Source organism: Erinaceus europaeus, chromosome 3 (genome assembly GCF_950295315.1).
Source record: "Erinaceus europaeus chromosome 3, mEriEur2.1, whole genome shotgun sequence".
NCBI classification, from domain to species: domain Eukaryota; kingdom Metazoa; phylum Chordata; class Mammalia; order Eulipotyphla; family Erinaceidae; genus Erinaceus; species Erinaceus europaeus.
In genome coordinates, this window is record NC_080164.1 from 53550106 (window position 1) to 53571419 (window position 21314).

The window sequence follows — 21314 nt, forward strand, 5'->3', positions numbered from 1 at the left end:
ATAAATATGTGATAGTTTTGATAAGCTTTTACTATTTATAATATATCAAAATTATTGTTTTACCCCTCTTAGGAAAATAAATTTATAGGGATCAATATTAGTTATTCCTTTAGTCTTTTCTCAAATGCAGAAACATGTTCTATATGTAATATAATTACAATGTAATATGGTTTAATGACTTAAATTTAAATATTCATCCAGATATTATTTATAATATAAATGGAGCTGAAAATTTTATTATCATTTTTAAATATTCAAACTGGCTTTTTATGTAAAGATTCTTTATTATAAATAAATTAAAATACTGCACTCTAATAGCACAGATTTAAAATTTTGCATATGCTATAAAATGTTTATGAATGAAATTAAGTTGATGAAATAAGATGTATATTAATTCTACTGTAAAATCAAAATGCCCATATATACTATGCATACACATTATACATATGCACATATGAATACACACATATATGCAGTTCTTATTTAGATTCTTATTTAGGGTACTTCAAGGATCATTTCATTTTAATGACAAAATAGCTGCCATCATAACAAATTTAACATTTTACATTAGATCTTGTAGAATTCTTCCTTTCTACATTCATTTCCTTCTTCTTTTCTCTTTCTTTCTCTCTCTCTTTCCTTCTTTCCTCTCTCTTTCTCTTGGATAGAAACTGATACAAAGAGGCAGTCAGTGTAAAAGAGACCACAGCACTGGAACTTCCTTCAGTGTGGCGGTAGCCAGGCCTTAACCTGGGTCACATACATGTCATAGCAGCACACTATCCAAGTGAGCTATTTCACTGACCCAATCTTTTAGACATTGTGTGAAATCTTACTAGCTTGTCTTAGGTTAACATTGACTCTTTTAAACAATTTTATCTCTAAATCTATTTAAAACAAAAGGCTTTTTTTCAAGAAATGTGGTACAAACTTTAAAGCGAATTATCTTAAGTAAAAAATGGATTTCTCTTTGGTTTTTCTTAGTTTTAACATTTTGTATGTTTAATTTTAAATTCATGTTCTGTATTTAATTTCTTTCCTCACAATATTAATTTACTAATAACATTTTAGATGTGAGGTTATTTACAAAATTTGGAATTTCTTTTTATATTGAATATTTAACTACCTACATGACAAATTTACTTTTCTGGTAAAGAGTTATTTACTTGCAGGCTTTTGAAAATTTCGTAGGGATTTTTTTTTTAAGCCTTGTTAGTTGTCATCGTAAAATTATGATCAGGAGATTGTTTTTGTGGTAAAAATCCTGTTTCTATGACAAAACCTTTCAAAGGCTTGTCATTTGATGAAGGAAATGAAGCCCACTTCCTCTCAACTAAGAGGTGTTTTATTTTAATCTTTCTGAGACACACTACTAAGTATAGTTTCCTTTTTGAAATCATGTTTAACTAACTGTAGTGCATGTTTTATTTGCCAGCACGAGGTTATCTGTGGACAGTCAAAAACAGACGCCCAGAAAAACTTCGAGACTCACTCAAAGAACTGGAGGTATCTTTCCAAAAGTTTCCAAAAATGACCACAGACAAATCTGCTTTAAAATGTCTTTCAACATCTTTAATTTTCATAAAGGATCAGCTCTCATGGTGATGATAGCTTTGCTTTTGTCCAGTGAGGAGTCCTCAAACAGTCACGTCATTGTGTGGCATGCTGGGCTTTTCTCCTACTCCTTGCAAATCAGAAGCACTTTAACTGATAACAACAATGTATATAGACAAACACACTCTCTCTTTTTCTGTTTCTTTCAGGAGTTGATGCAAAATAGTCAGTGTGTGCTGAGCAAATGGAAGAACAAATATGTCTGTCAGGTAAAAATGGTTTGACATGCTTTTGCAGTGTTTAACCAATGGAGCTGAAAACTATGCAGTAGTTGGTATTCTTGTGTTATGATAAGAAATGGGTAAAACTTTTTAGGAGTGGATATCTCATAGTAAGTTCTAGTCGTTCTAGAATTAGCATTAGATGGATACAAGTTACTAGGCTACCACATTAATCAGTGTCATTATATTGACATACTCTAAAAACTATTGCAAATTTTCAGATGATATTATTGTTATATGTTTACTAGCATGAACATTATCTTATTTTTAATGAAACCATAGAAGAAAAGGATTTTTTTTTTTTTTTTTTAGAATACCACTGTAGTAAACATTTATGAATCCCTTGCTTATGGAAATCAACACATCTGCTACAGTGGGACCTAATGTTACTGAATATTTGGTCCTACTTTTCAATAAGTTGTGCAGTTTAATGTACTAGACCTAAGCCACCTGTGGTTATTTAAATAAAGACTTAACCTTACTAAAGTTAAATAAATTAAAAATTCAACTCTTCATTTGTACTGCCTACATTTAGAGTGCTCAGTAACTACATTTTAATCATATGAAGAATTTAGATGGAGAACACTCCCATCACAGAAAGTTCTGTTGACAGCACTTACTAGTGCTGGATCTAGACAAAATGAGCTAAATGTTTAATGGTGCTCAGTTCAGAATATAATATGGTCATAAAAATTGTTGTCTGTTGGTTACAAAATAACAGTCAAATGTCTCTGTTTTGCTGATGTGCTTTTATAGGGCTAATATCCTAGAAAAATACTCGCTTATGATAAAAAGAATCATTGGTCATATTCTCTTATATGTACAGCAATAAATGAACAGCAACACAGTAATAGTAGAAGATTTCAACACCCCTTGGATGTTAGACCAGAAACTATCAAATACTTAGAGGAACATGTAGACAGAACTCTTTTCCATCTAAATTTTAAAGGCATCCTCAATGAAATGAATCCTACTTTTAAAAAAGTGGAACAGGGGCCAGGTGGTGGCGCACCTGGTAGAGCACACATGCTGCAGTGTGCAATGACCCAGGTTCGAGCCCCTGGTCCCCACCTGCAGAGGGAAAGCTTCACAAGTGGTGAAGAAGGGCTACAGGTGTCTCTCTGTCTCCCTCCCCGTCTGCCACCCCCTCCCCTCTCCATTTCTGGCTGTCTCTAATAAATAAAGATTTAAAAAAAATTTTTTTAAGTGGAACAATAAACACAAAGCAGAACTTGGACTGGGTCTGGTGTATTACACCAAAATAAAGGACTCTGGGATCGAAAGGTTGGGGGTAGGCAGAAGTTGAAAAACAAGATCAGAAGGGAAAACTCTAAGCAGTACTTGGACTGGAGTTGGTGTATTGCACCAAAGTAAAAGACTCTGGTGAGGGGGAGGGTTCAGGTCCTGGAACATGATGGCAGAGGAGGACCCAGTGGGGGCTGTATTGTTGTGTGGAAATGTTATATATGTACAAACTATTGTATTTTACTATTGACTGTAAAACATTAATCCCCCAATAAAGAAATTAAAAAATATACTTAAGGTTATCTTTATGAGAGAGAGAGAGAACAATAGAGAATGCATTACTCAGCTCTGACTTATGACAGTGCCTGGATTGAACTTGGGCCCTCAGATATGCAAATTCTGTGCTCTTAACACTTTGAACTATCTCCCTCATTTCTGACTTTTCAAAAGGTTTTGTGGTTTTTGTTTTCTTTTTTTTTTTTCCCTTCTTCATCAGGGTTATTCCTAGGCTCAGTGGTTGTATGACTCCATCATTCCTGTTTGGACATCTCTTTTTGTTTTTTCATTGAGATAGGGAGAGAGAAAAGGAGAGACATCATAGCATCACTGTCCTGTTTGTGAAGTTCCTACCCTGCAGTTGTGTTGGTATGCTTCTAAAAACCTCTTTTGTTTCATTTGGTTTAATCCCCCCTGCTTAACACTATTCTATTTACATAACCACTTCATTCTATTTACATAACTGCTGTTAACAAGCACCACCCTCCCTCCAGGGCATTGGTGGTTCAGTGGTAGAATTCTTGCTTGCTCCGCCCCCTCTCCTTGTCATACCCTGATTTTCTCCAGTCACTTTTCTCTCCACTCTCTCTGCGTCGCATCCTGTTCCCACCCTACTGGGCTAGTATATTTATAAGGACAAGATTGTTTGTAGTTTTTAGTTTTAGCTTAGCTCGACTTAGATTGCGCTGCGTCCTGCATAAATAAAGAGATACTGCGTACAACCCAGCCATGAGTCTCGGGTCGTCTGTTACCCACCGGTGAAGCCAGCCTGGTGAAAACAACACAGTTGCTCCCATGTGGTGGCTGGGCACTGAAACCTGCCTCCTTGTACATTTTAACATGTGCACTGTATCAGTGAGGCACTTTTTGGACTCACATAAAAATTTTAATTAGACTTTAAGGCAGGAATATAAAATGCACTCCCAAAAGTTTTCAGTATAATGCAACTTAAAGTGCAATTCTCCATGTCATTACTCACCTTGAAAACAAGTTCAATATTATTTGACTGGAGGGCAAGTGTACCACCTATAGTAAGAGGTGTGTCTCGAGGTCTCCACCCTTACCATTGTACAGGCTAAGTTGAAACTTGCCATACATCTTAAAATATGCAGTGGAGCCTCACAGTAGGCAGTCTTTTATAAATAGACTTGACTTTAGTTTAATTTAATGAGCCATTTATATGTATGTGAATGGGAAGTGGGATAATATGGAGAGAGATGTCTCTCACATTTGAATTAAATCAACTCAGAAAAGGAATTTCCAGAGTAGAATAGAACATATGTGAAATTACTTTTCTATTTTATGACAACCTGAAAATACATTTTTTACCAGAGTCTGCTTTTAACATTTCCAAGAAAACATCTTTATGTTCTATCACTTTTTGTTTCACTTTTTCTTACTGTTAAGATATTTCTAAAATAGATCTTTTATTACCAGCACAGTTGAAAGCAGTAATTGTATATTAGCTGCCCAGATTCCAAAAGTAATCATAATAGATATCTCAGTTAATTCCTCAGCCTGTTGATCTAGTGTTCCCTATTGCCAGTATCTCTGCGTGCTATAAGTGTATGGTCTTTGTCTTCATTCTACCTCATGGAGAAGATAGTTTGAATGGCCAAAGGAAGTTTTTTTTTTCTGCTTTGAAGTGTTTTTCAAAAGTACAGGTAGATCTCATGAATTAGATCCTTTATGCAAATAATGCTAAATTTACCAAGGGATCAAGGCATTTCATTTTTTGTTGATTTAGTCATACCCATGCTTATAGATTAGTTAATTTACTGACCTCAGATTTGGATTCCTCGTGCAAATGTATGGTTCTACAACCCTAAACGTGCTAATTGAAGCCTTACTGAGTTTAACACTTGTGTTATCGTCCTTCCTTTCTTTCTTTCCTTTTTTTTTTTCTTCCTCCCTACTTTTCTTCTTTCTATTTTATTTTATAGGATAAAAAACAGTTGAGGAGGAAGAAAAGGAGGGAAAGAGAGAGATAGACACCTGCAGACCTGCTTCACCATTTTTGAAACATCCCCCCATTGGGTCCACCTGAATCAGATGTCAGGCTCAGGCAAAAATCTAGTAAAATCATAAGCCCCTTAGAATAAACCTAAAATAGACCTACTAGCTATTTGCAAAAAGGAGACCCCAAATCTTCATCTGCAATATTCATGCCTTTGGGTTCGTGATTAGTCAACAATTTGTTTGGCTTTATATGTTAGCTCTTTTTTTAGCCACCAAGTTCCAGATGCTACCATGATGCCAACCTGACTTACCTGGGCAGACAACCCCATCAATGTGTCCTGGAGCTTCACCTCTTCAGATCCCTATCCCACTAGGGAAAGAGAGAGACAGGCTGGGAGTATGAATCAACCTGTCAATGCCCATGTTCAGCAGGGAAGCAAGTACAGAAGCCAGACCTTCCACGTTCTGTACCCCATAATGACCCTGGTCCATATTCCCAGAGGGATAAAGAACAGGAAAGATATCAGGGTAGGGGATGAGATAGACACATTTAGAGTTTATTAGGAAGTTATCACAGTATGCTGCTCTAATTCAACAAAATAGACCAAGAAATTGAATGCTTATTGAAGGAAGATCACATATAAGTAAGAAGTAAAACCTTAGACATAAAGAATAATTAATTCAAAGTTGGGAAGAAAGTAAAGGGTTCTTTTTACCAGGAGTGTTGGAAAGAGGAAAAAAAAGGAACTGGTAGCTCATTTTCGGATATAGTAGAATTAATAAATAACAAAAGACATAAGAATCTACAAAAATATGGGAATTGGATCTTAATTTTTATAATAGGAAATTAATAATGATTAAATAAAGCAATGATATATATAGCAAACATTGCTCATTGCTTCTCTAGCATCCATTTACCTGAAATGGTTAGATTCTAAGTATATTTTGAATTTCAAATTGTCAGAATTTGCTGATGGATCAAATATGGATTATTAATTTTTTTTGAACAATTGAAAGGATGGATTTTCTATTTATTGAGATGAGGAAGCTTTAGAAGAGACATACTCCCCTTTCTATTGGGGAGTTAATGGTTTATAGTAAGAATTATATTCTTACTATAATAACTCATGTTATTGACACATGAGTAAAACTTTTCATCCCATCATGACAGATGTCTGCAAAACACTCTTATCTCCAGTGTAAGCCCCTCTCCACCATTATTCATCAGGACCTGGAAGCCCTCGTCATCCTCCAGCCTCCTCTCTGCCCTGCTTCCCCAGAGTCCTTTGCTTTGGTGCAATACATTAAACCCAACTGAATTTCTACTTTGTATTTTCATACTTTTTTTTTGTTGTTGCCTCCAGGGTTATTGCTGGGGCTTGGTGCCTGCACCATGAATCCACTTCTCCTGGAGGCCATTTCCCCCATTTTTTGTTGCCCTTGTTGTTGTGTTTATTGTTATTGTTATCATTGCTGTTTTGTTGTTGTTGGATAGGACAGAGAGAAATCGAGAGGAGGGGGAGGCAGATGGGGAGAGAAAGATAGACACCTGCAGACCTGCTTCACTACTTGTGAAATGACCCCACTGCAGATGGGGAGCCGGGGCTTTAACCAGGATCCTTATGGCGGTTCGTGTGCTTTGAGCCATGGGCGCTTAACCCGCTGCACTACCGCCCGACCCCCGTGTTTTCACATTCTTTTCTTGTTTCTCAAGTTCTGCTCATGAATGAGATCATTCCCTATTCTTTTCTATAAGTGATTTAATAATGATCAACAAGATTGTGGGATAAGTGCGGTACCCATCACCAGAGTTCTGTATTTCATCCCCTCCATTGGAAGCTTCTCTATTCTTTATCCCTCTGAGAATATAGACCAAAAGTCTTTATGGGGAGCAGAAGGTGGAAGGCCTGGCTTCTGTAATTGCTTCTTCACTGGACATGGGCATTGACAGGTCAATCCATACCCCCAATCTGTCTCTATCTTTGCCTAGTGGGGCAGGTCTCTGGGAAAGTGGGGTTCCAGGACACATTGGTGAGGTTGTCTGCCCAGGGAAGTCAGGTTGGCATCATGGTAGCATCTGTAACTTAGTAGCTGAAAAGCAATAAGACATAAAGCAGAACAATTTGTTTAATAATCAGAAATCTAAAGGCAAGAATTTAGCAGATGAAATTTGGGGTCTTTATGTTTAAAGAAGCTAATAAGTCTATTTTAGCTATATTCCCATTGACTTGTAACTTTACTAATTTTTACCTTGGCTGGATAGCTAATGTGCAGTGGGTTAAAAGTATTGCCTGGGAGGATTGTGTCAGAGTTAGGAATAGGACCAGAAAGCTGGATCAGGGCAGAGAATAGCTCTCAAATGTGGGGGAAGTATATAAATACTATTAACTGTTAACCCTATTGATCTGACCTAGGGCCTGTATCTATTTGTATTTAATGCAGGAGCCTATGTAACCTCTGCATCACTTTCAGTCTGAGCTCACATTCTATGGTCATAGCTAGGAACATTTGGTCACTACCAGGCCAACCCATCATCCAGGGCCCTAGTCAGGAAATCCTGGGATTCCCACATAGATATGGTAGGTCTAGACCTCTAACAGATCCCTCTCTCTATCATCACTGCTCATCTCCAACAGGAATACCACCATAAACCTTCTTTTGTGCCTCTACAGAACGTTGCCCTCAGTGTAGAATAATAGCAGTAGAAATTGCCCCGCCTCCGGAAGATCATGCCATATTTATCCCTCACTTTCTGGCTTATTTCCCTTAATGTGATTGTTTTTTCAAGCTCTATCCAAAATGAGGTGAAGATAACATAATTCTTAATAGCTAAGTAGTACTCTATTGTGTATGTATTACAATTCTCTTAGCCACTCATCTGTTGTTAGACACTTAGGTTGCTTTCAAGTTTGAGCTGTTACAAATTGTGCTGCTATGAACAGATCTCTTTGATTTCTCAGACTATATCCCAGGAGAGGAATTGCTAGGTTATAGGGTATGTTCATTTCTAGGCTAGAAAGACATTTGTTAGGGAAATACTAGGAGCTCCATTCTAGGCATGCTTTATTTGGAATGTCCATTAGATATTTAAGTGAAGCAATCAAGCAATTGATTATAGAATTTTTAGCTCATTCTAAGTTCTGGACTGGCAGTATGCATTTAGGAAGCAAGTATAATGGTATTAAAGCCATGAGATTGTTGAGGGGAGTGAATCTAGATGAAGCAGAGGAAGCCAAAGCAAGGAATCTGAAATCCTCTCAGATGTGAAGACTAGAAAGATGAAAGAAGTGAGATATAGATAAAGGAGACAAAGGAGGAGTAGCCAAGGAGGTAGAACAAGGTAAAGGGAGTGTGATTTTCTGGAAGCCAGGTTTCAAGAAGAATGTCCGATGTTATTGAAACATAACATCCCCATAAGAAGATGTTTGAGACTGACTTTTGCATAGAGTAGCATGGAGGTTGTTGGTATCCTGGATAAGAGCACTTTAAATTTTTTTTTTTTCATTTATAAAGTGGAAACACTGACAAAACCATAGGATAAAAGGGGTAGAGTCTCCACCACCAGAACCCCATATCCCATGCCCTTTTCCTGATAGTTTTCCTATTCTTTAACCCTCTGGGAGTATAGACACAGGGTCTTTATAGTCTTTATATGGGGTGCTGAAGGTGGAAGGTCTGGCTTCTGTAATAGCTTCCCTGCTGAACGTGTGCATTGACAGGTCAATCCATTACTCTCAGCCTGCCTCTTTCTTTCCCTAGTGGGGCAGAGCTCTGGGGAAGCATGGCTCCAGGACACAATAATGGGGTTGTCTGTCAAAGGAAGTCCGGTTGGCATCATGGTAGCTTCTGGAACCTGGTGGCAGAAAAAAGAGCTAATATATAAAGCCATACAAATTGTTGACTAGCACTTTTATTTATTTACTTATTTTGGCCATCTCTGGGGCTGTTGGGAGCTGCCTTTTTCAGATAGAACCAGAGAGCAAAGTGGAAAGCAAGAGAGACAGGACAGGACAGACACCACAGCACCTAAGTTTCTTTGAATGCAATTGGGGCTTGTCTTGAACCTGGGTTGTATTATAGCAAACCAGTGTACACTATCCAAGTCAACTATTTTACCAGTCCAAAGAACACTTTTTGTAGCTGCTGTTGGGAGACATGTATTAGCAACATATTTATGAGAAATTGTGGGGAAAGAATAATTTTGTAAAGGAAGATGGAAAAATAAGGGACAGATACAGTCAAAAAAATTTTTTGGTGTTTATTTTTTAGATGAGATAAACAGCATTTCTATTTACATGCTTAATGGAAGTGGCCCAACAGAGGAGGAGGGGCCAGGGAGAATTTCTAGAGTAATGTTAAGAAACTTAATAAAGAAATAGAAAGTAAGTACCTGGTACCTGACAATATAGTAAATCTGCCTTATTAGCTGTAGATGGTTTAACTTCAGACTTCTCCTATAATGAAAAATAAACCTCCATTAGGTAAAGGGATATTTTCTTTTTTCTTTTTTTCTTCAATTCGAAGTTTTTACTAGTTGTTTAATATGGCTTGTAAGAATAAAGAGGTATAGTTTCACACCCCACCCACCACCACAGTTCTGTCCCCCATCACTTGCAGTGACAACCACCATAGTTCTCCCAAAGTCTTAGAGACAACTTGGTCTCTACCCTACCCCATCCCATCCTACCCTACCCTACCCTACCCTACCCTACCCTACCCTACCCTACTCTACCCTACCCTACCCTACCCTACCCTACCCTACCCTACCCTACCCTACCCTACCCTACTCTACCCTACCCATCCTATATTTTTAATAGGTACGCAGTAATCCACTGCTTAGATGAACCATACTTTTCTATTGCTAATGAGACTTCTTTTAAGTAAGTGAATTGGATGTGGATGAACAGTTTGATAAATTAATTTGAGAAGAGGCTATAGGAGATATCTGACTTACTTGGTAGAGTACATTTTTACCATGCACAAGCACTTGCACAGGGAAAACTTCACAAGCAGTGGAGCAGTGCAGTGGCATCTCTCCTTTTCTGTCTCTCTCTTTCTCTGTCTTTCTCCCTTTTCTGTCCCTCACCCCAAGGGGGGGGGAAGAATGCCAAGAGCAGTGGAATCTTGGACATGTAAAGCACCAGCAAAAACTACTCTGGGGGGAGGGGGAAAGAAGAAATTAATAACAAATGAAAAAAGTGTCATTTTTTTTTCAAAGAAGTGAAACTGCCCAAGAGAAGGATATTCAGCTCATTTTCTAGTTAAATATTTCTATTTTTATGTTAATCACATTGTAGTTAGCATCTATTATAGTTTTTTTTTTTCCATTTTTTTAACTTGTGAGTAATTGTGGATAACAAGATTGTCTAGTTCCACACCGCACCTACCACCAAAGTTCTGAGTTCTGTGTCCCCATCCTCCCACTTCCCAGTGATAACCACCATAGTTCTCACTAGTCTTATAAACAGTTTGCTTGCTTCTGGTTTTTTTTTTTTCCAAGTTAATGTGTATCCGTTCTCTAGATTCCACATATGAGTGAAACCACCTGGTAGTTGTTTTTCATTTATTTACTTATTTGGCTAAGCATAATCACCTCCAATGCTGTCCATTTTGTCCCAAAGGATACAGTGTCATATATATATACCTGCATCCCTGATAAACACTGGCACAAATATTCTAAACAAAATCTTAGCAATTCGAATCCAACAACATATCATGAAAATAATTTACCAAGACCAAGTGGGATTCATTCCTGGGAAATAGGTAGTTCAATATTTGCAATTCAATCAATGTAAATATACTATATCAACAAAAAGATAAAAATCACATAATTATCTCAACTGTTGCTGAAAAGGCATTTGACAAGATCCACATCTATTTATATTAGATACTCCAGAAATAGGGGATAGATGAATAATTCCTCAACATAATGAAGACCATTTACAACAAATTTACAGCTAACATCAGGCTTAATGGGTAAAAGCTGAAAGCTTCCACCCTAAAATTGGAAACCAGATAAGGATGTCCACTATCCTGTTATTCAGCTCATTTTCCTATTTTATATTTTCAGTAAGAAGTTATTATTGTAATTCATTTTTAGTATGATTCAATTTATAACTTCTTAAAAACATTTTATGACATAAAAGCATTTCTTTAAAGCCATAAAATTAAATATATGTTTGTGACCTGATAGTTTAAGAACTGTTTATTTTTGAAATTTTATATATATCATTTAAAAACTTAAAAAAAAAAAAAGTGACCTGGGAGGTCTTGCAGTGAATAAGGTGTTGGACTGTGAAGCATAAGGTCCTGAGTACAGTCCCAAGGAGCACATGTGCCAAAGTGATGCTGTGGTTCTCTCTTTCCTCCTCCTCCTCTCTCAAATAATTAATTAAATAAATAAATCTTTTAAAAGCATTTTAGAAAATCAACTATCTTAATTGAAACAAAAAAAGACAAGAAGTTAATATTCATACCTCCACTCCCAATTTCTTCTCTTTGAGATCATCTCAGTTGTTTGGGGAATAGTCTTCCTGACATTTTCTTATGATTATATATACAATCCATATATATGCATATCTCATGTGGGCCAGCAACTTAAAAAAATTTCTTCACTTCAACAATTTATCATGGAGTTGGGCAGAAAGTTTCAAATAATTAAACTTATCTATCTTTTATGTTATCTCCATTTGTTTTCTTGTACTAACAACATTCACAAAAGCAAAACTCAGAAGCAGTTGATTTATTGACTTGTGGGACAATTCATTAATTTACAGCATGAAATATGTCTTGCATCATAGTCTCTGCTTGTTTGCTTGGGGCATTCCCACCTGATGGATTACCCAAGAGAGTAATTTATAGATAAGAAGACTGATTAGTGTGTGGAGAAATAGAACAAAAACAAGGAGATGTTCTTATAGGTTTTTTTTTTTTTTATGTTATTGTTGTTGTTGTTTTATCAAGCCACCGTAGCTTTTTGTCTTGACAGCTGGCATCAGTCATCATAGGCATAGTTCTTTTTCTTAATTTTTATTTATTTTTATTTATAAAAAAGGAAACATTGGGAGTTGGGCTATAGCGCAGTGGGTTAAGCACACGTGGCGCAAAGCACAAGGACTGGCTTAAGGATCCTGGTTCAAGCCCCCGGCTCCCCCCCTGCAGGGGAGTCGCTTCACAGGCAGTGAAGCAGGTCTACAGGTGTCTGTCTTTCTCTCCCCCCTCTGTCTTCCCCCTCCTCTTTCCATTTCTTTCTGTCCTATCCAACAACAATGACATCAATAACAACAATAGTAACCACAACAATGTTAGACAACAAGGGCAACAAAAGGGAAAATAAATAATTATTAAAAAAAATTTTTTTAAAAAGGAAACATTGACAAAACCATAGGATAAGAGGGGTACAACTCCACACAATTCCCACCATCCCCTCCCCTGATAGCTTTCCTATTCTTTAACCCTCTGGGAGTATGGACCCAAGGTCACTGTGGGATACAGAAGGTAGAAGGTCTGGCTTCTGTAATTGCTTCCCTGCTGAACATGGGAGTCCATCCATACTCCCAGATAGGCATAGTTCTGAACTTGGCTGGAAACGTGGATTTGGTTTCCTCTAGGCTCCTGATCTGAAGTGTATTTTCTCCTATAGGACCAGGTGCTTATTCATTACTTTTTTTTTATGTAAGAAAGTGTTCGTTAGAATTTGAGGAGCCTCTAAATCTGCTGTAAATGAGTTGTTCCTTCATAGCAACTCATTTATAAACATTCTATACAGGTGGAGGTGGCTAACATTTATTGGCTGTGATAGACTGGGAGATAGTTCCACCTGTTAGAACATAGAACTTGATGCCTGAGGCCCCAGAGACTGTGGATTCAATCTACAACATCACCTTATGCCATAGATGAGCAGTGCTGTGTTCTGTCTCCTCTTATTCTCTTACTTTCTTATAAAAACAAAAAATATTTAGGTGTTATAGCAACCATAATTTCTCTAGTTACTATGTGCCCAGTAGTCAAAATATTCACAGTGGTATTCAGTTTGAGAACCACTAGTTTAGAGTGGGGAAGAAAAAGTCAAAAGGGAAAAAAATCATCTGGAATATTGATAAATGTCAACTTAGAAGTGAGTAGAGATATTCAGCAGCAGAGTAGTCTCTACTTTCCCATAACTATTGACCTTGGGTTAATTAATTTATCCTCCTGTTTATTAATTAGTCTGAGGGTTAAGCTTATTTTTTTTCAGCCAGGACACTTATTATGTGTATAGAGTTGTACTGGCATTTTAATATACATATAATATTTTACATAAATCATGAACATTTTATATGAAAGTATTGTTTGATTTGTCTTTCTAATTCACTGCTTAGCACTTTTTATACCTTTTATACTTGTATAATTACTAGAAAATACAAATTTTACCTTTATACTTTGTTCTTTTGTGAATCTGACTATGATTTTAAATATTTTCTAGGAATGATCCCTTTTAATTTTGGTAATTATATTTTTTATTTTTTAAATTTTTTAATTATCTTTATTTATTTATTGGATAGAGACAATCAGAAATCGAGAGGAAGGGGGAGACAGAGAGGGAGAGAGACAGAAAGACACCTGCAACCCTGCTTCACCACTCGCAAAGCTTTCCCCATGCAGGTGGGGACCGGGGACTTGAACCTGGGTCTTTGTGCATTGCAACATGTGTGCTCAACCAGGTGCACCACCACCTGGCCCCAATTTTTGTAATTATTACAACTATAAAAAAGATGATTTAAAATTACATTAGGAGTTGAAATATAATTTGACTCATAGCTGAGAAAATGAGAATGCTTAAGTAGAAATACACTTAGAAAGCAAGTTTCCAGGCACGTATATACTAAATAATGTCACACCTTTAGGAAAAGTCATTGTTAACACTTCTTTACCCAGAAAAATACTCATTTCTTGCTCTTTCGTTTCTTGCCCTCTTTGTTTCTTGTTCTTAAGACAATGTTGTATAGTCAATTTTTTTTTTTACTTTTGTCTTAACTACCTTCACTTCTGTTTCACTTCTAATTTTCACTTCACTTCTAATTTTAATGAATTAGTCTACACACTTTCCCTATTTAATCAATAAATGTTTGCTGAATGAAGGAATAAATTACAGAAAACATGTTACTTCTTAATCAGCAAGTTACCCGGTAAAATGATCTGTGACTCTATTCTTCATTATAGATTTCTACAATGTAAACTTATTTGATTTTTTTCTATAGTTCTCAGAGTTTTTCCAAAACTTATGCCATGAGTTGAATTGGGGGTTAGGGTTCATGGAGATGTTGAGTACCATCATAATGCAAATTTACTGAGCTTTTCAGAGGAATGGTTTTATTGTATTGTTATTAGTAGTAGTGTTACTGTTACTTTGTTTAATCTGTAGGATTCACTCTTAAGTGTTCTAATAACTCTGTTGCCTCTCTGGGCTGTCTTCCATAAGGGATCAGTCTTGGCTGCCTGTCCATGACTTGACTCACAAACCATGGACTGAACCTATAATTCTCTGTTGGGTTTTAGTATTGACCCTTGCTTGCATGCCTTTACTTTTCATTTCTCACCAGATTTGATATTGGTTACATGGGTTTAAGGGATGTTTTCTTTAACTAATAAGAGCATTGAATTGAATTCACTAGAATTGCTTGTGATCACTATTATAAAACAGTTCATTTACAATCATTGTCAGTTCTTTAAAACTTTTATTTTTTATAGATATTAAATTTCTTCTAGGAAGCATTTGTCTGTTAGTGAAAACTTCTATTTCTGAGATAAGGTTTTTAAATATTTTTATTAGTTATTTAATATTTATTTGCAAAATCACATGTCAGAAGAGGTATATTTCCATGCTATCCCCACCACCAGAGTTCTGAATCCCCAGTCTCTCTGTTATAAGCTATAGCAGTTTTCCTAAGGTTGCAGATATGGGTTAACTATTATTTCTACAACTATCTGTCTATACTTATAGATAATTAACCTTAAAAAAGGTCATATCTTCTCTTCCTTTCTAAGCTACACATAACTCTATTACTACATACAAATGTCCCCCTTTTTTTTTTTCTCTTCTCTCTCTGGTCATGATGGAGTTGGGGTTTCAGAGCCTTCTTATCAGTTTCCTTCTATCGCTTCTCCCCCACTGGGAGTATGGATCAAAATTATTTTTGGAGTGCAGAAGGTAGATCTGGCTTCTGTAATTGCTTATCTGCTGGACATGCTGGTCAGTTCCTACCCCCAGCATGTTTCATCTTTCCCTAGTGGGGTAGAATTGTGAAGAGGCAAGGTTCCAGCATACTTTGATGAGGTCGTCTGCCCAGAGAGGTAAGGATGGAATTGGTGGCATCTGCAACTTGCTGGCTGAAAGACAGCAAGATAGAAAGCAGGACAAAATGGTTCATGAACAGGAACCAAGAAGTGGGAACAAAGCAGATGAGATTAGGGACCTCAGGGTGGAAGGAAACTAGGAAGTCCATTTTAGGGAATGTTTCTAGGGGCCCATGATGATCATAGTTTTTGCTTGAGTCTGATAGCTAACATGAAGTTGGATAAAAACTACTGTCTAAGAAAATGGTGTCAAAGTAGAGAAAAGGGCATGAAAGTTGGATTAGGGCAGAGAGTATCTCCCATTCTTGAAAAAAAAAAATCTATGAATAAAATTAACTATTTAGCCCCATCCACCTAACCCAGGGCATATATATTAGCACAAGAGCTTGTGTAACCTCTGAGTCTGAGCTCTCAGCTCATGGTGAGATGGGTTTTTTTTTAACTTTTTAAATTTATAACAAGGAAATATTGACAAAACCATAGGATAAGAGGGGTACAACTCCAAACAATTCCCACCATGAGAACTCTGTATCCCATCCCCTCCCCTGATAGCTTTCCTATTCTTTACCCCTCTGGGAGTATGGACCCAAGGTCACTGTGGGTTGCAGAAGGTGGAAGGTCTGGCTTCTGTAATTGCTTCCCCGCTGAACATGGGTATTGAGAGGTCAATCCATACTCCCGGTCTGCTGAGATGAAGTTTTCTATGGCATTCTGCACCTCTCTTTTACCTGAGTGTGTCTGCCTTATTGACCATTGAATCCCTAGCTGTGTGCTTATCATATATGAGAAACTCCCATATTCTGACTTAGTGAATGAGTTTTGTGGTTATAGGTTTTTTATTATGTCATCTTATGAATTATGTATCTTTTCCTAGTTCTATTTTATTTCTAATTAAGTACTCAATATAGGTACTATATACTCCAAGGGTAAAAGAAAGAAATTTGAAATGCCCTTTGAGGGTCATAGGAGTCATTTTCTAATTTCTCAAAAGAGAAAATACACTTCTCTGATAGCTATGAACTTATTAAATTAAAAAAAAGTGTTGAGTGCAATAAAAGACATGATCAGAGCATAAACAAAGGAGATACTTCCTAGTTCATAGGCTATCAGAAAAAAAAATGAATGTTTCAGTTCTTATTTTGTCTTAGTTATTTTCTGTACAAAGACCAAAATTAAAATCGGAACAGTATTGGAAAGTGCCTTGGGTTACCTCACTGGTTCATTCTGTGGATCTCTTCTCAAGTTCAGATCTGCTCTTTAGGTGCTTCTCTACCTGTCCTTATCATTCTGAGTAGTTATAATTGTGCAATTCATTGCAATAGAACAGAAAAATACTTAATTTGGGGGAGGGAAAGAAGACCTAGGAAACTTGAAAAAAGAGATTGTGCAAGACATCAGAGAAATAGCTCACTGGGTAAGGCACATGCCTTGCCAGCCTGACAAATCTCTAGGTACTTATTTTGGAGACTTAAAAATTAATTTTGGGGGGAGTTGGGCGGTAGCACAGCGGGTTTAGCAAAGGTGGCGCAAAGCTCAAGGACCAGTGTAAGGATCCCATTTGAGCCCCGGGCTCCCCACCTGCTCCCCACCAGGGGTGCAGGGGAATCACTTCATAGGGGGTGAAGCATGTCTGCAGGTGTCTATCTTTCTCTCCCCCTCTCTGTCTCCCCCCCTCCATTTCTCTCTGTCCTATCCAACAACAATAACATCAATAACAACAATAATTATAACTACAACAATAAAACAACAAAGGTAACAAAAGGAAATAAATAAATAAATATAAAATAAAAAAATAACTTTGGGGGTCTGGGGAGATAGTATAATGGTTTTGTAAAGACTTTCATGCCTGAATCTGTGTTCCAGGTTCAATCCCCAGTAACCCCATAAGTCAGAGCTGAGAAGTGCTCTGGTAACAAAAAACAAAACAAAAAAATAAATAAAGGAGCCAGGCAGTGACACACCTGGTTAAGTGCACATGTTACTATAAAGAAGTACCAGAGTTCAAGCCCCTGTTCCCCACCTGCAGGGAGGAAGCTTCACAAGTATTGAAGCAAGTACTGTATATCTCTCTCTCTCTCTCTCTGTATATATCTCTCTCTCCCTCCCTCTGTTGTTTTCGACGGGTTATGTTGTTTTCACCGGGCTGGCTTCACGGGCGGGTAACAGACGACCAGGGACTCACGGTTGAGCTGTAGGCAGTATCTCTTTATTCATGCAGGACGCAGCACAATCTAAGACAAGCTAAGCTAAACTCAAGTTACTGAGTAACCAGAGCACTCCAGATATCGCCGGGATATATACAATGTCCTGAGGGCACAACATGGCTGAACAGGCACTCTGAGAATGTCCCAACTCTCCAGGGAACTAGCAGTAACCTGAGGGGACAACATGGCAGATGTGACTGCATTGGCACAATTTCCCAGCATCCCTCCATCTCTCCCCCCCCTCAGTTTTTTCTCAGTCCTATCAAATGCAGGAAAAAAAAAAAAAAAAAAAACTACTGGGAACAGTGGATTTCTGATGCAGGCTCCAAGCCCCAGTGATAACCCTGCTGGCAAAGAAGGGAGGGAGGGAGGGAGGGAAAGAGAGAGAGAGAGAGAGAGGAGAGAGAGAGAGGGAGGGAGAGAGGGTGGGAGGAAGGAAGGAAGGAAGGAAGGAAGGAAGGAAGGAAGAAAACAGCAGAAACACAAACTAAAAAGGAAAAAATGACCCTTTTGGAGAAATAGGTGGAAGCACTTCTCTGTCTACGCTGACATATTTTTCTGAATTTCAGACTATGTTTTTCTTAATTCTAAACTTATCTTCATTACCATATCCAGGAGTATCTTTGGCACCAATTCTTGGAAATCATACGCTTCCCACAGGGTGTTTTATAAATATGCATTAATTGACTTACTAACTTAATTGTATCTTTTTACTCCAACTTCTAGTGTCAGACATACCTTTAGGACACAACATATTTAGAGATTTGAAATGATGAACATAAATTTTTTAATTTTTTATTTATAAAAAGGAAACATTGACAAAATCATAGGATAAGAGGGGTACAGCTTCGCACAATTCCTACCGCCAGACCTCCGTATATCAACCCCTTCCCTGATAGCTTTCCTATTCTTTAACCCTCTGGGAGTATGGACCCAAGATCATTGTGGGATGCAGAAGGTGGAAGGTCTGGCTTCTGTAATTGCTTCCCCACTGAATATAGGCATTGACAGGTTGATCCATACTTGATGGAAATAATTTGATCCTAGTATCTAAACTAAATTTCAGTTAAGTTAACCTGATCTTTAAACACCTCTAAAGCTTGGCATGACCCAGGCTTTAGATTTTCTCTCTCTCTCTCCCTCCTTCTCATTCTCCCTTTTTTCCTCTCCCCTTCCTCCTCTTTCTACTTTTCACCCCCTCATCCTACTGGGTTTTTTTTCCATAATCAGCAGACATATTTTATTTCACAGTTCTAGAGGCTGCAAGTCCAAAACCAAGATGCCATTATTGACAGGTATGTTCTCTTTTATATATAGAGAGAGAAACTCATATTTTTTTCTTCTTATAAAACACCAGCCAGAATTGATAAAGACCTAGTTCTTTTTTATTATTGATTGAATAATTATTGACAAGACAAGGATAAGAGGGGTAAAATTTCACACAGTTCCCAACACCAGAGTTCCATACCCAATCCCCTCCATTGGAATCTTTCGTATTCTTTATCCATCAAGGAGTATGGACCCAGAATCATTATGGGGTGCAGAAGGTGGAAGGTATGGCTTCTTTAACTGTTTCTTTGCTGAACATGGGCGTTGGCAGGTAGATCCATACTCCCAACCTGTCTCTGTCTTTCCCCACTGGGGAAGGGCTCTGGAGAGGTGGGATTCCAGGACACATTGGTGAGGTTGTCTGTCCAGGAAAGTCAACTTAGCATCATGGTAGCATCTGCAACTTGGAGGCTGAAAAGCATTAAGATATAAATCAGAGCAAATTGTTTAATAATCAGGAACCTAAAGATAAGAATATATGAGATTTGGCATTTCCATTCTGGAAAAAACTAGGAAGTCTATTTTAGGTGTATTCTAAGGGGCCCATGGCTTTACTAATTTTTGCCTGAGCCCAACAGCTAACATACAGATGGGCTAAAGGTACTGTCTGGGGAGATGGTTTCAGAGTTGGAAATAGGACCAGAAAGGTGGACCAGGGCAGAGAGTAGCTTCCAAATAGGGAAAAGTATATAAATACAATTAATTGTAGAACCCATTGATCTGATCTGGGCCCCATGTCTATTTATATTCAGCACAAGAACCTGTGTAGCCTCTACATCAGTGTAGGTCTGAGCTCACATTCCATGGTCATAGCTAGGAACATTCTAGGCTATACTCATTTCAGGACCCATCTCTCTTGAGTAAGCATAGTATGTTCACCTAGACTCCCTTCAGAGAGTGGGGCAGTCCCTATCATTGTTGTTCTACTTTGAAGGCAAGATCCTGTAGAGGTCCACAAGAATACCACAACTTTTTAAGACAGTCATCTGTTGTCAGACATCTAGTTTGCTTTCAAGATTGAGCAATTAAAAATTGTAGTTAACTTTTTGCCTGATGTTTGGCATATAAAGATCTCTTATTCCATGGATTCTCTCTGTTTTGGTGGTCTTTCCTTTTTTTAGTGCAGAAGTTTCTCAGTTTGGTATAGTCCCTTTGGTTTATTTTTATTTTTATTTTTGTTTTGCTTGTGATTGTGTGTGAGCCACTGAAGATGTTTTTAAATCTTACATTGAAAAAAGTTCTGCCAGTGTTTTCCTCTAAATATTTGATGGCTTCTTGCTTATGATTGCAAAGCAGTATTCCATGAAATATATATCCCATAATTTCTGTTGACGGTTATTTGGGCTGCTTCCACTCTGGCTATTGTGAATAATGCAGCTGTGAACATAGGGATGCACATGTCTCTTCGAATTAGTACCTGAATGCCCACTGGATAAATGCCTAAAAATGGAATTGCTGGATCATAAGGTAATTCTATTTTTAGTTGTTTAAGGACTCTCCATACAATCTTGCAAAGGGGCTGTACCAGTTTGCATTCCCACCAGCAGTGAAGCAGAGTTGCCTTTTCTCTCCAACGCCTGTCCTTTCTTGGGGTGCTCATGTAAGCCATCCCCTCAGGTGTGAGATGGTATCTCAGCAGTTTTAACTTGCATTTCTCTAATGATAAGTGAAGTGAAGCATTTCTTCATGTGTCTGTAGGCCATGTGTAATTCTTCTTTAGAAAACTGTCTTAGTTCTTGGTCCACTTTTTTATTGTGTTATTTTTGCTTCTTTTATAGACCTATGTACAAGAGTCTTTTTTAAGTTGGTGTTTGTTCGCCAACATTGGACGGTATTTTGTTCTCCTCTTTCCTTTGTCTGTTTTTCCCTGTCGTTGTTGTATTCCTGGTTCTATTCTACTCTGATATTGATCATCACATTAAAAGTTGGGATTCCTTTGCCTCATCTTTTCATGTTGAACTCCTCTCAAAAATTCTTGCAAGGGAGTGTTGGTAGTGACAAATTCCTTCAGTTTCTGAATGTTTGAAAAAACTTTATTTCTCCTTCATATTTGAAGGATAATTAGCAAGATACAGAATTCGTGGCTGGAATTTATCTTTTAATATTTTGAATATGCTGTTCCACTTCCTCC

The 21314-nt window shown here is 37.5% G+C and overlaps 1 protein-coding gene across 1 annotated transcript in view; it reads left to right on the plus strand.

Annotated features, from left to right (window-relative positions):
* WDPCP (WD repeat containing planar cell polarity effector) overlaps positions 1 to 21314 on the plus strand; it is a gene marked incomplete at its 5' end in the record, with an annotated part of 131281 nt that overhangs the window by 11299 nt on the left and 98668 nt on the right. Inside the window, 2 exons of the mRNA XM_060188428.1 lie at positions 1436 to 1506; positions 1764 to 1823. Of these exons, the coding sequence (XP_060044411.1) occupies positions 1436 to 1506; positions 1764 to 1823 (131 nt within the window). The remainder of the gene's footprint in view (positions 1 to 1435; positions 1507 to 1763; positions 1824 to 21314) is intronic.